The 17859-nt window shown below is 32.5% G+C and overlaps 1 protein-coding gene across 1 annotated transcript; it reads left to right on the top strand.

The window, feature by feature from the left end:
* Positions 1-15755: 15755 nt before the first annotated feature.
* Positions 15756-16873, top strand: LOC130935907 (ethylene-responsive transcription factor ERN1-like). The gene has a single exon (XM_057865826.1). The coding sequence runs from the start codon at positions 15818-15820 to the stop codon at positions 16628-16630; it is 813 nt and encodes a 270-aa protein (XP_057721809.1). The 5' UTR covers positions 15756-15817; the 3' UTR covers positions 16631-16873.
* The last annotated feature ends 986 nt before the right edge of the window (positions 16874-17859 follow it).

Raw genomic sequence — 17859 nt, forward strand, 5'->3', positions numbered from 1 at the left:
AAAACTTGGATTGGCTGAGAAACTGCAAGACAGTTTTCTATTTTAGATTTGGCTGTAACTTCCTCAGTTTCAGTTTCTTGGAGTTGAAATTGAGATGCAACACTTTCATTGAGAAGTTGTTGGAATTCTTGGATTGAGGCAGAATGTGGTATGTTAGTTGGCAATACAAAGGAGGAATTCAAGCAATCTTCCAGAAGTTTGTTGAGAATGGGGTCATCAACCCATGTGGTAGGTGGATGATCCAAGAGTTTGATGAGTGATCGAAGTTGTTCCCGAGTGTTGGGATCTAATTCGATTGGAGGCTTCGATATAACAGGCTTTGAGAATGCTCGTATAGGCACCGGCACTTTGTTTTCGTGGATGATTTTATTAAAACAGAAGTCAAGTCTTCCAAAATAGCACTAGTTGGAGTGGTAGGAACATTCGATGTCCCTGGTTTTAGTCCTGGAGGAGTCTGGAGTGTAGGATCAGGTTGTAACTCTGGATGGGTTTCTAAAATTTTGGATTAAGAAGAGTCTAAATTGGTGGTGTCAGCAGCCTTAGAAGCAGAGTCGGAATCTGGGACTGCTTGGTTCTCTTTAGTAAAAGCAGCTTGATCATTTGGTGAAGTTGATTCGAGTCTATGGGTTTCTTCTGGAGAGTGTTGCAAAGGATTTGTTGTTGAATCAATCACCTGTGTTGTATGAGAAACAGGTGGAAAAGTGGCTGGAATTGTTTGAGTGGGTCCTGTGAATTGAATGGAGTCATGTGATGTAGATTGTTCTTGACCTTGTTGTTGTGGCAGAATTAATTGGTCAAGAATTCCAGCAGTTGATGTCGAGTGGGCAACATTGACAGGCTAGTATAGAGGTACATAGTTACAAGTTTGAAATTATTTTAAATTAAAGTATGATGTGTGTAGAGATAATGGTATTACCTGAGAGAGCCTGGATCTTAATACTAGCTGAGAACTAGGATTAGAATCGGCTGCATCTTCTGATGGAGAAGAGACAGTAATAGCATCTTTATTGGTTGGCTCACTCTCATTAGAGCTTTCACTTGATGTCAGTAGTACTAACTGATAAGAGATTCAGAATTGAGTCTAGATAAGAATGTATAATTATAGGGTTTTTTAAGTTAAAGAGAGGAATTATAAAATTACCTTTCGAGAAGTTCTGGTAGGAGTTCTTCTACTTTTAGATGGTGGTGGTCGAGCAGCTTCAGCTTTCCTTTTTTGAGTTCTTTTCGGGGAACCCTTAGCAACATAGATAGTACGAATTGCAGTTTGTTGAATTTCTTCCAAGGTACGAGTGTACCTGGAATAATAAGCAGTCCACCATTCAAAACAGGATTTGGTGATATAGAAACTGCGATCGTATACCACGAAATTGAAGCGGTCCCTACGCTGTTGATTCTTTAAGAGGCAAGAATCGAAATCCTCTTGAGTGGTTAAAGCAAAGTGGCAGAAAGGCTCATCATTTCGAGGTTGTGGTGTTGGGATGGCTTGAGAAAATCCAAATTGTCTGGCTGTCATATTTGGAGCATACAGGATGATTTTAAATCTTTCCTTTTTGTGTAAAGGTAACCCTATTGGTATTACTTGTAGAGCCAGCATGTTTGTCTAACTTCGATTTGCAAGTTCATTTGCTCATTGGTGTCAGGGAAGAGTAAATGGTCCAACCAAGCAGGAATACGGTTGCGACGCAAGAAATGAGTGAAATTGAGTTGGTCATTGTCGAAATCTTTGCAAGAATAGAAAAGAGAGAAAACAGCCCAAAATTTATCTTCATCTGACTCGGCGTCTGGAAAATTGGGCTTGAATTCAGACAATCGAAAGCCATCAATGTATTGCTTATCAGTATTGCCACTTTCAGATTTTGTCATGAAATTTTCAAAAACGGCATTAAGCCATAGTTGAAGAAGCCATAGGGGACCCTTTGTGCTGATGATCTTTTTGTCTCGAAGGTCACAGACAAATTGACCAAGTTCTTCGAAAATATGTCTTAGAAGAAGTTTGGCAAATTAAGAGTTTTTTCTTCGTGGAGAAGAGTAGCTAAAAGAAGGTAAAATTTCGACATTTGGACACTTCGAGAATAGAATAAGACGGCATTTAGCCAATAAAATAGGCAGGCAACATGTTCATTGTCAATAATTTTCGCACCTTCTGCGCCCATGTTGTGGGCGATAAAGTCATTGTAAGAATTGGTTAAAACCACATTGTAATGACGCTTTGATTGCATGTCAGGAGTACAATATGGCAAATTGATTGGAAACCCAGTAATAGTAGCCACGTCCAAAAGAGACATCGCGATCATTCCACATGGAAGGTGGAAGTTGTTGGTTGTTCTATTTCAGAAACAGGTCACGGCCCCAATCATCCAAGGGTATGTTGTAAGCGAGAAGTGGGAAATCCTAAGTAATTCATGAATTCCTAAAGCTTCCTATCGGCGCTTTTAGTAGGTTCAAGACGTCGATACCAAGCTGTAAAATCATACCCCCGAGGGTTAATCTTTGGATTGTTCCTGAAGGACTTTTGATTGATGAAATGGGAGATGTTAAAGACTTGGTTTATCAGTAAGTCTTCTCCTCCAGCGCTTGGAAAGAAAGAGAGTTTCTTATTTGCTTTCTCCAGAGATTCAATCGGTCCGAGAAAGCAATGTGTATTAGTACCGATTGTAAAGGGGATTAGGATTCTGGTATCGTTAGGTTGCAAGTGGGGATCGTAAATGACTTCATCATGGACTTGATTGAGAATGTGAAGAGCTGGTGGTGGCGGTGCTATCTCATGACCTTTACCCTTGTCTTGGGTGGTAGTCTGGGAAGAAGAGCCAGCCATTATCAGAAAGAAAAAGAGAGAATAAAGTTAGAGATTTTGTAAAGAGTTTCTCAATGTAAGGAAAACTTAGAGAATGATGAGGTTCAAGAGATTTGGAAAAATGAGTGAATGAGAAATTTAAAGCATTACCGTAGCCGTTACTGTTAAAGTGAATGGAGGTAATTTCACGAGGAAGATGAAGTGGTAGAGAGAAAAGGCGTAAGTCTCGGAGGACGTGTCGAGTGAATCAGTGGTAATGAGGTTTAAATGATAATTATTCTTGATTTGAAAAAATTGACGTCTTTTGGATTAAGTGCTTTATTTATCGATAATATTATCGAAAGCAACCACATTAATCCAAGAGGGCAATTTGTTGATCAAAAAATATTTTTGATATAAATGAATTGAATTGAAGAAGTAAAGTGCAGTTTCTCGAGAAGACACGCGTGTGAGTATAAGGTTGAAAGTATTCAGCGCCGATTGGATTTCGATTGTTCTATTGATCAAATAAGTTAAATCGAGTCGAAGACTTGATTCGAGAAATTAAGTAAGGTTTTCGAATAAGCTGATCGAATAGTTATGGAAGCAGGAAAGTTCGTGGCTTTTATCACATGAGAGAAATATGGGAAATGTCTACAATCACGCAGTGGGAACGGTTACCAAGAGTGATTATATTTCAAATTTGTAATTCTTCATTTAATTGTAATTAATTGTAATTAAATTAACCATTATGTAAGATAGTCTATAAATACCGTAAAGTGTTAGAGAATAAGGGTCGAAACTTTTACTCAGAAAAAATACTCTAGCACTCTCACATCCCAGCGAATTACTGAGTTTGCGATCGAGTTACATTTTTTGTAGGATTCCTTCCATCTTCTTCTTTTTCTTAATTTATCTTTACTGTAACTTTAACATTTCAATTGATCATATTTACTAAACGTTCTCTACTTTTTCTATTTATTTATCTTTCTGCATTTTATCGTTTAAGTTAAGAATCCTTTGGTTTAATTAAAGGCATTTTTATTGTCTTCTGTTAATTCTGATGCAAATTAAACCTTTTTCATTTACCATGTATTTAATTTTCAAAAACTTTAATTTCTAAGTTTCATTTGTTAATTTACAAACTTGCTTTATCTTTATTTTCAAACTCTGTCTAATCGAAGACGTTTTGATGCACTTTTAGAAAACTGGTACTCGCACAGAGGAGTAGGTTTCGCTCCCAGATCACTACATATCGAACCACCATTGATTTGCTAAAAATCGATAAAACACTGTTAATGCCTTCTTCTTCATTCTATTTTATGATAACGGTTAAATGAACAAAATGTTTTAAAAGTTTATTTTTTTAAATCCTAGAAATTGAATTTTAGTCTAATTTTTTATGCACCTTTTATATAATTATCCAAATATTTTTATAAAAATTCAAATAAAATAAATAAATTGTTTATTAAATATAAAAGTCGTTTTTCACTTCTAAAAATATCATATTTTGGTTATTTTTGTAATATTTTTAAATTCTTCAAAAATTTATTTATTGTTCGTATCTTTTGAAATTATTTTTGTTATCAATATAAATTATCGGATACTATTTGGATGGTTTACACTAAAGTTGGCTAAAAACATCTTTAATTTAAAAATATGAGCTTTATATGTTGGTCCTTAATAATAGAAAATCAAATGGCATTAGAATTAGATTATTCTTGAAGGGATTTATTATTACTTTCGAAACTCGAAAAAGAAATCACTTTCTATTAACTTAGAATTAAAGGCAGCTATAGTCTATTATCATTTTATTAGAAACCAATAAATCAGAAGTATTTTTGGTGACAATAAATCAGAGGTATAATTGTGTAACATAGAAATTTAGAAAGGACCTGTTTTATTTTTTTAAGAGAAGAAAGATTCCCCTTGGAAGTCATAATAAAGTCTCCATTAACCTTATTTCTGAGTAGTAAGTAGTATTTTTTTCCCCTTTCTTCTTCTTCTTCTTTCTTTTTTTTTTTCCCTTACTTCCTGAGTAGTAGTTGAAGCATCAAAATAGGAACACGGAGCTTTTGGACTCTTCTCCAAACAAAAAAGGGAAAAAATATATATAGTGTACAAATTTACTTAATAAATGTCTGTAATACTAGTGGGTTACAAGATTAATGCTTCAATATATTAAAATACAATATTAATACTACTAGAAAGGAAGGATTTCATATTTTCTTTTCATTTTGGCCTGAAAATATTTCTTATATAAAATTATTTCTATGGACATATTTTCTTTGTGATACACAATTTATCCAAACTAGAAAACAAGTTGCAATTTTATTTTAAGTTTCTTATTTTAAGTTTCTTGTGGCCATTATATCATTTTTGTTAACCTTGAATCCTCAAAAGATATTCCCAATTAACATTACCATGCTTGCGTAATTTGTTTAATTTAATAAACTTGTGTCTGTTTCTCCATATCTTCATTACTGTCTGACGTGAGATCCACTATGAAATTTTCATAAAGGCATCCAATAAATATAAAAAAGTGATTGCAAATTTCATCATGTAATAATAAAAGAATTGATTGAAGAAACTAATTGTCTTTCTCTATCAATTAAAAAACATGACAAGGACAATCCCATATGAGGGATTATAATAAACATGAGATTGGTTGAAGAATCTATAAACAAAGAGGAAACAAAGGGTTTCGTTAATGGTGACGAGAAGATGGTATTACCACCAACAACAAACGCATCACGCATGATATATCGGATACAAATATATTATTTGCAGGAAAAGTAGAGATTACCAGCAAAAAATTAAACAAAATTATATTAATTTATATTAATAATTTATTTTAAATTCAAAATTTAAAAATTTAAAATTGATTAAATAAACTTAATTAAAACCTATAAAAATCTTTCTCTTCTCTCTCACATTAACCTATTCACCTTCAATAATCACACACACAGACCTCTTCCATTCTCCCCTCCTACCTCGAATCTCGCTTCCGCAAGCTCAAGTCTTTTCCAGCCACCACCCACTGCACTGCTATCGGAATATTAACAGGGGTGTGTCTCTTCTCCTTTCGATTCTTCGTATGGGAGAAATGGGTTGAAGTCAAAATCTAAAGTTGGCTCGTTTCATCTGGTTCTGGTTCTTCAGATGGGTCTGAAGAGAGTTCATTGTCTTCAATGTTCAAACCAGCAGAAAAAGGTAACAATAATAATAACAAGAACAAAGTAAAAGTAAAGAATTCTAGTTCGACGTCTTCACCTTCTCCTTTGCCACCTCGAAGAGCGGGGTGTTTTTGGTGCTCTCCGAGTAAGGATTCGAGGAAGAAGAGTAAGGAGGTTGATGATTAAAGAGACCGTAAACTACACAATTACAGTAATATAAAAAACATTCATTTAATATGAAAAAAATATTTTAATACTTAACAAAAGAAATATTCAGTTATATTTTAGTAAAAATAATTAAATATCGATAAAATTTTTAAAAAAATATGAAATTCTTAAAGAAATAGAGACATTCACATTTGCAATACAAAAAAATTCAAAAAATATATAAAAAATTTATTTAGTATGAAAAAGAAACATTCTGATACTTAGCAGAAGAAACATCTATATATATTAACTCGTAGAGATTTTGGATTCACCCAAAGGTATTTGGCTGATTTTTGGCTAATACTCTTTTGGTTCCTTAACATTGTTCTTATTTGCACACTAAAATGAACTATTAGAATTAGTCAGCATGTATTTGTATATGTGTAAGAGTAATATTACATCACCAGTAAATATTATCATTTTTTGTCAGCACTTAGTCAGTAATAATTTACACTTATATTTATAACTATTTTATACACAAAAAATATATAATTTATATATTTATTTATTAAAATTTTGTACATATGAATTAATACAGTTTACACTCATAAATCAATACAATTTGTACCTATATTTTTCAAAATTTGCATATATAAATTAATAAAATGATGATTTAGTGTTTATGTTAGACAAATAATAACCAAAAATACTAAAAATTATTAACCTCAAATTTTTTTTATATATAATTTAACTCTTTTTAATATATATTTTTAATATATATTCTATTATAATAACTAATTTTAATAATTGATTTTAATGTACATTTAACCTAATTATATCAAATATATGTGTCATTAAGTGAATCTTGGCCAAGGTTAGTTAAGTAGAATCCTAAACTAAATTGGCTAAGGTTCGAAATAAAGTAGTAAAATTTAAAAAATGTATATTTTGCTAAATAAATTTCTTATAAGTAAAAAGAGTCGAAATATATATTATGAAGATACGAGTTCAAATTTGTTTCTTCATATAAAAATGAGTACTACTAAATTATTGTCTATTTTTAGGAAAGATAATACTGATGTCTTTACTAAAAACTCAAACTATTCTTTGTGAGATAGTACAACCTCTCCATCATTTTTAATTCTCTATTGTTAATTGTTCATAATAAAAATTGCTAATTAATACGAAGATTGTTAATAGCCTAAACAAAATTGAATCGAAAACCATCTTTTAAATCTTTTGAATTTAATCACTAAAACAGATTGAATCTTAGATGTTGTCGTATCTATTAAAATAATTATATAAGAGATATTTTATTTTTGTCTTATAAAAATAGAATAAAAGATAAAATAGAAAAGAATAATTTGCACTGTCATATTTTAAGAGGAGAATAACTTTTTAGTCTAGACTTTTAACATTAAATATTATCCTAACTTAACAAAAAAAATATTTCACATTTTATGACATAAAATAAAAATATATAAAAAAAATTTGACATATTTTAATAGTTTTTTTTTTAAGTAAATCTCTCTTTGTCTTTTTTCTTAATAATTTTATTGATACATCACATATTTATCTTTTTTTTTTTTTTTGTGAAAACAAAGAGAAATATACTAAAAAATAATGATAAATTCAAAAAATTTTGTCAATAGAGACAAAGTATATATAGACTTGATCTAATTCACCTAAATCATAAGCTCCGAAATTTTTGTTTCTGTATTATTAAACTATTATTACTCTACTAATACTCCCAGATAATTTTCTGGAATAGATAAAGAAGATGACATCATTCTAAAGAAAATTTGGTGTTACTCTTGTATTTGATTATGATGATGATACTAAAAGTTGTTTTCATAGGTGGACTGCTTTTTATTCTATTTATAATTATCCAAATTGAATCAAAATTTTTAAAATTATGAGAAGTTAAAAAAGTAAAATTGACTACTTAAATTTTATGGTTTGTTTTAGAGAAGTTAATGTATTACAAATTTCATCCGGGTTTAACTATATATGCGATAAAATTATAGTTGTCAGAACTGAATTGGTTAAGTTACTAGTTTATTAATTTATTATCAATTGATAAGTTATTGGTTGAAGAAGAGGGTGCGACGCCCAGTAGACAATAGGGACAAAGAGACTCGAGAAGCTGAAAAACTGAAGATGTAACGTGTGGTGACTGAAGCGGCTAGTAACTAGAGAGGCAAGAGAGTCAGAGATGATGATGGAGTAGCGAGAGATGATGATGGAGTGGGCGAGTGACGAGAGACAATAATGGAGTGGCGAGACTCCAGAGAGTCATCGACGAGGATGTAGTGGCGACTGGCAGAAGACGATGGCCGAGTGGCAACCATCGAGAGACGAAGAGGAATGTAGAACAAATTGTTCACCACGGATAATGGAAAAGCCGAGCAGTGATGCAAGGAGAAAGACTGCATGACCACTACAAGAAAAATATTGAGTATCATCAAATTTTTCGTTGAAAGAACATATGAAATTTGCCGATAATTAAGTTACTGTCCGTAGGAATCAGGCGGTATAAATCTCGCCGGTAAATATTTACTGTCGGATTCTGTAACGTATTACCTGCTCGAAAAACCATTTGGTTATTGGTGAATTTTTTCGATGGTAATTTGGCGCCACAATATGTTGTTTTCTGCATTATTACCGTCAGATTATTCCTTCGATAAATCCGACAATATGTCAATTTTTTAAAATTTTTTTTGAAATAAATGGTCAATTTTAATTTTTTTATTTAAATTTATTTTTCACACAATTAATGGTCAATTTATAAATAATAGAAACCTATTATTTAAAATAAATTATCAAATATTCAAATAAATTAAAAGTCAAGTAAATCAAATAAATACAATGAAACAATAAAACGAAGCATTAATCACTAAAGATCTAGGTAGTCTTCGTCGTCGGCATTGTTCGTTCCCGTGGCCCTGATGAGGAGGCGCAGAAAGCAATGATGTATGTGTGCCAACAGCAGGACCACTGCCACTAGCTAGGATGATGCTAGTGATGTGCATCTGAGCCTCCATCCGCTGAAGCCGCTCCAGTTGCTCCCTCCACTCCAGCCTGAGGCCATCCGTGTCCATCATGCATGTGAGGATCTCCTGATATCTCTCCTGATAATCGTTCAGCTCCTAAGCCTACTGGTGAAGGCTGTGAGTGAGCTCCTACACCTGCAGCCTCAAATCAATGCCTTCCTCGGGGTCAACGGCTCGACTGTTGGCAGTGGCAGACAATGTCCTCAACGTGGAGTGCGAAGGCTGCGAGCCAAGAACGACCCCAACTTGTATATGCAGTTCTTGTATGGCGTTGAGGTGGTCTTGTGCCAAACCACATCGAGATCAATGACTAAAGCAGCAGAGCCATCGGCATCCTACATACTTTGCTGTGATTGTTGAGTTATGACCTCTAGTCTCTGCGTGTAGGACTCATGTGTAACACATGTTATTATGTTAGTACGACAACTATACAGTTAATCTCTAATTTTATATCAGAAGATTAGATGTATGTTTACTTACATAATGATCCTGAGACCGCTGATCAGCAAATCTCGCTTTGTTTTCCTTAAACGTGTGGGTGTACTTGAATGTCTCCGCCAATGTCACCTCACGATCCAACGACTTCGGCTACACATGTTGCATTGAAACAATATGATTAGGTTGCCTAGTAATGATATATAAAAGAATATAACTAAGTTAATAACAAAATTAAAGAAACTACATACCAGTCTGGCCTTAGTCTTCATGAAGGTCGCTGAGCCATCGGTATGTTTGGAGACCTGGTCGATGCCCTGTTAGCTCTGTTTGTGAGACGCCTATGCATGAACCCCTCATCGGTCTCCCAATGAATTAACAGAGCCTTCTTTATTTCTGGGCAAAACCAGATCGCGAGGTGGTCATGCTCCTCACAAAAATCCTCCAACATCTTCTATAGCCATCAACCCATTCGATGGTCATATATCTTCTCGTACTCAGCGTCCCATATAAAGTGCAGCTACACAAAAAAACTTTAAAATTAGTTAATCAAAATAGAAGATATAAACTAGCTAAGAAGGTTTGAAACTAAAAAAAATATTAATTACCATCTACTTCGAAAACTATTGCTCTCTAGTCTCAGAGGAGATCTTGTTATAGTTGGGCTAGGGATGGTCGTACATCAGCTTGATGACGTTAGTCATCTCTTGAGTACATGCATTGTTATTTAGCGCAAACCTATCAACAATCCACAAACAAACCAATATGGCAATATATAGAGATTTTTATAGAGATTTTTATCAAAATTTTGATAGACTTTCATCTATAACTAGAATGCGCTACAAACTCTATCCATCAACAATTAATTTAAACAACACCAAATGTCAACAATCAATGAACAACAGGCAAAAATCAAGAATCAACATTCATAAATCCACTAAATTCACTAAACTAGAATCAATAATCAGACACTTTCAGCCATTCAATAATCAGAAAATATAAAAAACTTAAAGTGATACTTACTCCGTTCTACCCCGTTCTGTCATTAGACCAAATCGTCAACCGTACGATGGGAGGTAGTGGAAGAGCATCAGCTGCCTCACTTCTATGAGAGAATTTCGAGGCCGGGATGTTCGCCGTTAGAGGCGGCGTCGGCGTGGCATTAGGCTGCTGAGCGGTTGGAGGCGGTGTTGTCGCTGTAGATAGAGGGACGTAGTTGGGGTTAAGGACCATGATAAACGGTTGGTCCGATAACCACAACCTATGACGTCACTGAGGTAGTCGCAGAGGAGGGAGAGGATCCAGAATTCCCATGGGTACCAGAGGAAACCCTCCCTCTATCACGACCACGACCACGACCAGTAGCCTGATCCGCAACACCTCTACCTGAAGTCACGTATGCAAATAACATTCCAATTAACAAATAACAAATCAAAAATAAATTATAATAATACCAATGTAATTCTTGTAACTAATATCACAATATTAAGTTCAACATTTGATATCCAAACACTTTTCAAAGTTCAAATTCAACTCAATTAGTACTTCTAAGATGATTTCAAAATATTTGGGAGTTAAAAATAAGAAAACAAGCAACAAGAAGCCCAATAATCACTTAGGCCAATCAAGAATTGATGTAGTGTGATGGATTATGCAAAAGAAGAATTTTAGAATATGTGATGTTGTGATTGAAATTCAATTTTCAAATAACTCAATTATGACAATTGTACATAACATATATACTCAAAGATCAATTAATGAAGAATAGCATCTCGAGCAATCTATCATATCAAACTAAACTTGGTAAATTAGAAACACTCACATTCACATCAATGCATAATAACACTAACCATGTAAAAGTAAGAACTGATTTTTAAAAATTGAACCAAATTTTCATTTAGAACTTTCTGAGGCATATTATCAAACACTTGGTGTGACAAAATATCAAACAAAAAAAAATCAATACCAAAAATCAATATACAATCCTAATTCCAAATCAACAAGCACACCAGCAACAGTTAATGCAAAACAAGCAACAATCAAGCAGAATCCAGCAATTCAAATAATCATATCTCAGTGAAATCAGTCATAACATAGCGAATCAACATAATCAGACAATCCAACTACTTTCAGCAATCTCAGAATCAAGTAATTTACACCTAACCTATCTTAATAACCTAAAATTCACTAAAACAGAAAATTAAATTTAACTAAACTAACTAAAACCAAACTAATGAATCAATACTAATTAAACAGAATTTAAAAAATAAAGTTTAATAAAAAACTTGTGATGTAGGGCAACAAATGAAACAAAGGAGAGGGAAGAGAGGGGTTGTAACGGCGCTGAAGGATGGGGAACTCGTCGAGAGACTGGGACATGAGCAAAGCTGCACAGCGGCGGCGCTGAAGGCTAGACTCGCGGCAAAGCTGGGTAGCGGCGGCGCGATGACGGTGGCTCTGTGGTGAGGTGGTTCCGAGAAGGGAGAACAGAAAAGGGTGAAATGGCAAGGAGAGAAGAGAGAGAGTGGTGTTGTGCTATGAGGAGAAAGGAGAAGAGGGGAGAAGAAGAAGAAGGAAGGGGTTGGTGGTGGGTTGACGGCAACAGAGAGGGGGATGTGATGGTGGTGGTATTGGCGGTGGCAGATAGTGGTGATGGGCAGAGTGAAAGAAGTAAGAGAGATAGTGAAATTCGAATGAGGGAAAGAGGGTTCACGCTTTTAATTTACATCCCAGGTACCGTCGAATTTACTATCGGAAAAATCTGACAGTAAACCATTGGGGGTCAGCAAAACGCATTATTTCACTAAGTTGGTTTACCATCGAATTTTTCCGAGGATAAATCCGACGCTAAATTAAATGATGCGCCAACTTATTTTTGTCTTTTCCTTCCAAATATTGCCGGCGAAGTTACTGTCGGAAACTTAAATTCGCTGGTAATTATATAACCTTATGAATTCGATGTCGTTACCGATGGTAAATTTGACGATAAATCCGCTGTTACTCTATGACACTAAATCTGACAATACTTAGCATTTTTCTTGTAGTGGATAGTAAACCAGTAATGTTGGCAACACAGCGACAGTGACACGAGGCAAGTGAGCAATGATAGTGGGCTAGAGAACAGACAAAGAAAATTGAAAAGGGGGAGAATGAGAAGAGTTAAGGATTTGAAGAGTAGTGGGGTCAAAATTAATGTTGCAGTGGGGGCAACTAACCTTTTATATTGAAAATCACTTAGTAATTTTTAAAATTTCATTGGGGACATTTGCCCCCACTAGCCGTTGAATATATATGTTCTAATTAGAAAAGTAACATATTTAATGAACCGAGATGAAGGAGAAGATGAATGTAATAAAAATACAATAAAAAATTCAAAATTAGTATTCTCACTTTTTACCTTCAATTTTTGGCCAAATACCCCTTTTATACAGGTGCATTACTTCCGAAAGTTAAAACTGTTCTGAGTAATAATTTCTGAGCATAAAAGATAGTGTTGTGCTTGCATTCTTCTCCTAAAACCAGAGTATTACATCAGAAGTAGTGATGGTGCAAAAATGCAAAGGAATAATATTGCAGTGGCAGAAAATCATGAGTAGTAGTAGTGTGTTATCCTTGCTAACTTTATTGTTCCTTTTTTTTTTTAATCTTTTTGTTCATAACATCTTATCCTTGATTCTATTATCCAATTCAGCACCATTAAATTTTTTTGTTTGTCTCAAATTTTAATCTTTTCTTTTATCATATTTTGATGTAAATGATTTGGTGTCAAAGATGAAATACTCACTTTTTTTTTTTTCATCTATACAATCTAGTGCAGGAACTGGAAGTACTAGCAATATTTAATTATGTTGGGACCTCATTTGCCTTATTTTCTATTGAAAAACCTGATCTATATTTATTAAGCCAAAAATTATTCTACATATAAATTACTAAAATGGGCTATTTTTATTATCAAAATACTAAGTTTAGTATGCAGAAATAATACACTTATTATACATACTTTTAAATTTTTAAACTCAACTTTTATATATTTATTATCGTCAAAATAAATTTTATTACTTTCCAAACTCAACAATACATTAGGACGACAAGTTAGCAATATTTTTTGAGCACCACGATGATTTTTCTATATATTATTATGTGTAGACAGATAGGTTAGATGATCATTGACTTGATGTATGTTAGTGCCAAGCATGGCATTAGTCTCTTAGTTTATGGGAGCTTGTGAAGGCTCATTTTGGAGCTTCCAAGTGGCAGTCATTCATGTCTCAATGAAAACCTTTCAACTATTTAATTTGAATTAGCTAAAAGTGTGTTCTGAGGACAAAGACATGGCTACTTTCAATTCTATCCAAGCCTAGTTTTTTGTTTTTATTGTTTTTCCATCGTTGGTTGTGTCATGGTGATGGTGGTGGTGATTCCATGTTCCTTGGCGTGGTCTTGGGATCATATGCCAATTTGGACATTGACCAAAATGGATTATTTTATGATCTCTATATATATCTATTTGTAGATTTGTAGATATAGGGTCACCAATTCCAACAGTTTCTCTTTGATAGTTTGATTATTACCAAAAATTAAAAATATATAGATTCTTTCTCAAATTCTCTAGTAGTGACACTATTTTAGAGACATTGTATTGTATTATGTGTACTATATCATTAGGTCATGTTATTATCAATTGGAGACGTTAAATAGGCGTTTGTTTTAATGTTAAAGAATATATTTTAAAGAATGTATCTAAAAATATCATACATGGAAATATTATATTTATTAGGGCATTGTAAAAAATGTGTTTATTCAGTACGTACTAAAATAGTTGTTGAAAATTGATTTTAATACTTTCAAAAATGTTTTATTATTATTATTATACATATTTTTAGAATTAGATTCTTAATTTCTAAGATATCCTCAATATCAATAAAAATAAGCGCTCCTCAGTAAGAAATATAATAATTAAAAATAATGATAATAATTATATATGTTAATCCTTATTCCCTGGACAAAAGAATATCAAATACCCACTTTTTGTATGAGAATAAAAGTTTTAAATTTTGATCATAAATTAAATGGGAATTAAATTTCAAAATTTTAAAATAATATATTATTATAAATAATTTCTAAAAATAAAATGGGATGTGATTTTTTTTTTTGTAGAATGGTCAAAAACGAGTGGTAACTCACAAGTTGACTCGGATTATTGCTAATCAAAAAGAGCTAGTCTAGTTAGTAATTAAAATCATAACTTATTTTAAAAGCACGTCAATTTAGCTCGACTCATATAACTTGTGAGTTAAATGAGTTCGAATAGTGAGGATATTAGTTAGTTTATATGACATTTTTTTTCTTTTTAGGTTAATAAAGTCTCTTTCGGTATATAAAATCTTTTTTTATTAATTAATTATTTATATTTGTATGAATATCGAGTAAATAAGATTGTTAAAATTATGAATTAATTTTTTGACAGAAAAAAAAAGTTGACAAATGAATTTTGATTTGCTATTCGATTTCGTGACGAGTCAGTTTGAATTTGTTCGCTTGTTAATTTGACACGTCTAACTTTAGGTTAAATGGGGTTGTACATTAGGGAGGGTTGAAAGGGTGTGATTCTACATGTGGGGTTTAATACTGTACAAAGGAAGTGGGAGATTTTGGGATGTAATTTGAGACATTGTAAGATTTCTTATTCACTGCATTTTGAGCTGTGTAACCGTTTCTAGAAAGAGGACGACACCATTCTACTTTTGGGATTTGATGCACGCGCTATTCTTTGTGATTTAGTATCAATTTTAGACCACTTCAAAACCATAGTTACTCACTTGTAAAGTTTAATAAATAATGGACTGTTTACCATAAAAGATTTATTGGTTAATTAGTCATTGTATCCGCAGTAAATATTCCTTAAAAAATAATTACATCAATTGATTCTCTTTTTGATGTATACAGCCAAAGCTTGACTCTTTCAGTAATGCTATGCCCAGAAAAGACAACTATAAGAGGCAGCGTCATTAATTCTTGAAATTTTGAAGGTTAACTTGTCTGCATCACAAAAAACTTATACTAATATTCTTTCAACAAATTAAAAATTTCCAAATTTAAATACAACATGCATGTAATAACTTATTAAAAAAGTTTAGCAACTTTTTCATACATATATATATAAACCCCAAATGCCTGCCAACAACAACACAAACATTAAGGAATAATCCTAAACCCTATACTCCCCAGATACTATGTTCCCGATGGAAATTCATTTCCAGCAACCAAATCTTGAGCATAATAACAAAAGTAACAAGAAGAATCCAGGAATTGGGATCAACAAAGGAAACAAATTCAAAGGAAGAAGCAAAACCAACAACAACAACACTACAAACAAATTTGTTGGAGTGAGGCAGAGGCCTTCAGGGAGATGGGTGGCAGAGATCAAGGACACAACACAAAAGATAAGAATGTGGCTCGGAACCTTCGAGACGGCTGAAGAGGCGGCCAGAGCCTACGACGAAGCCGCCTGCCTCCTTCGCGGATCAAACACTCGAACTAACTTCATCACTCATGTCTCCACGGATTCTCCCCTGGCTTCACGCATCAGGAACCTTCTCAACGACAAAAAAGGCATCAAAAAACAAGAAAATAATGTTGTTTCTTGCGCCCCAAGAATCCTTGGTAGTACTAGCTCAAGTTCAACAAACAATGATAAAGTTGAGAACTCTGTTCCACAAGTAGTGCGTAATGATGCTTATAAACCGGACTTGAGCAGCTGCGAGATGAATCCACAACAAACTAATAGTTTCTGGTCGGATTTCGGACCCATCTTCGACCGCCTTCCGTTTGCTAATCATTTACTGGATGCGTCCAAGATCGACGGGCTTATTACCGGCGGCCCAACTGACATGGAGCTTCTGGAATTTGAAAGAATGAAGGTTGAAAGACAAATTTCAGCTTCACTTTATGCCATTAATGGAGTTCACGAGTACATGGAAACTCTTCAGGAATCTAATAACGAACCTATTTGGGATCTTCCACCTTTGTGCTCCTTATTCTGCTAATAATCATGGACCATATATTTCTTCCCATTATCATTACAGTCCCTTCTTTTTCTTTTTTCCTTAATTATAAACTTGAGGGAAGAGTGGAGGGTCTCTTAATTGTGTCGATTGGAATTCCAAGAACAGAAGGTTTTGGTTTTGGAAAATATTTTTTTTGTTTCGATTTCTTGGTTTTGAATTTAATTACAAAAATGCACTTGTTTTTCTTTTTGTTTATGGGTTTCAAAAATGTTATGTATACATATTAGCCATCAAAATAGTTATATTGTATTTTTGTATAAATATATATATTTTATTTAACTCATTTTTAATATGTATTTTATACGAATAGCTGATTTTGTAGCTGATTTTTTTGTTTATATAACATGGTAGTATTGGTTTTATATAAAAATAATAGAACATTACAAATATTTTTATTTTATTCTTTTAGAAAATCATAAAAACAAGGGAGTGAAGTAATAAAATAAGGTGATATTTTTTTAATTAATTTAAAAAATCTCTATAATAAAAAAATTAAATAGGAATTAATATGAAAAGTCTTATTGTATGTATACAGTACATATTCATTTTTATTACCGTGAATATGATTTAATTATATATGGTTATGTAATTTCATTATAATTATAAATTTATTTGATTATGATGATTATATATTTAGTTTAATTATGTTATTTATAAAATTTGATTATTTATAATGTAAATCTAATTTTTATGTTTTGAGAATAAAAAATATTATATATTCATTAAAATGAGTTACTAAAATTAATTATTATATATTTGTATATAAATATATGTGTTGTTTAATTTATTTTTTTATATATATTTTATATTTTAGTATGTATTTTCTACCAGTTGCTTATTTTAGTGTTTAAAAAAATAATTTTTAAAATCAAATATCTAAATTTTGATATGTATATTTTTAGTTTGGAGCACTTTACTATACAGATTAAAATTATATAAAAAGAATATAAATTTTTTTTGTAGTTATTTTTTATTATATTATTGTTGTTTAAAATATAGCTCCTAATCTTTTTAAATACTATTTCATCCCATAAAAAAAATTTATAAACTTATATCTTTACCGTATAATTCACTTTCTAATTTTCTGATATCTTTGTAAATGTTAGCAAGAAGATCCATGAGTTGAATGTCAAATTAGGGTATCGATATATAACAGCACTTTCTTTTTCAATAATGATGATGCAGAAAGTCTAACAAGCATTTATGTC

Source organism: Arachis stenosperma, chromosome 6 (genome assembly GCF_014773155.1).
Source record: "Arachis stenosperma cultivar V10309 chromosome 6, arast.V10309.gnm1.PFL2, whole genome shotgun sequence".
Lineage (NCBI taxonomy): Eukaryota > Viridiplantae > Streptophyta > Magnoliopsida > Fabales > Fabaceae > Arachis > Arachis stenosperma.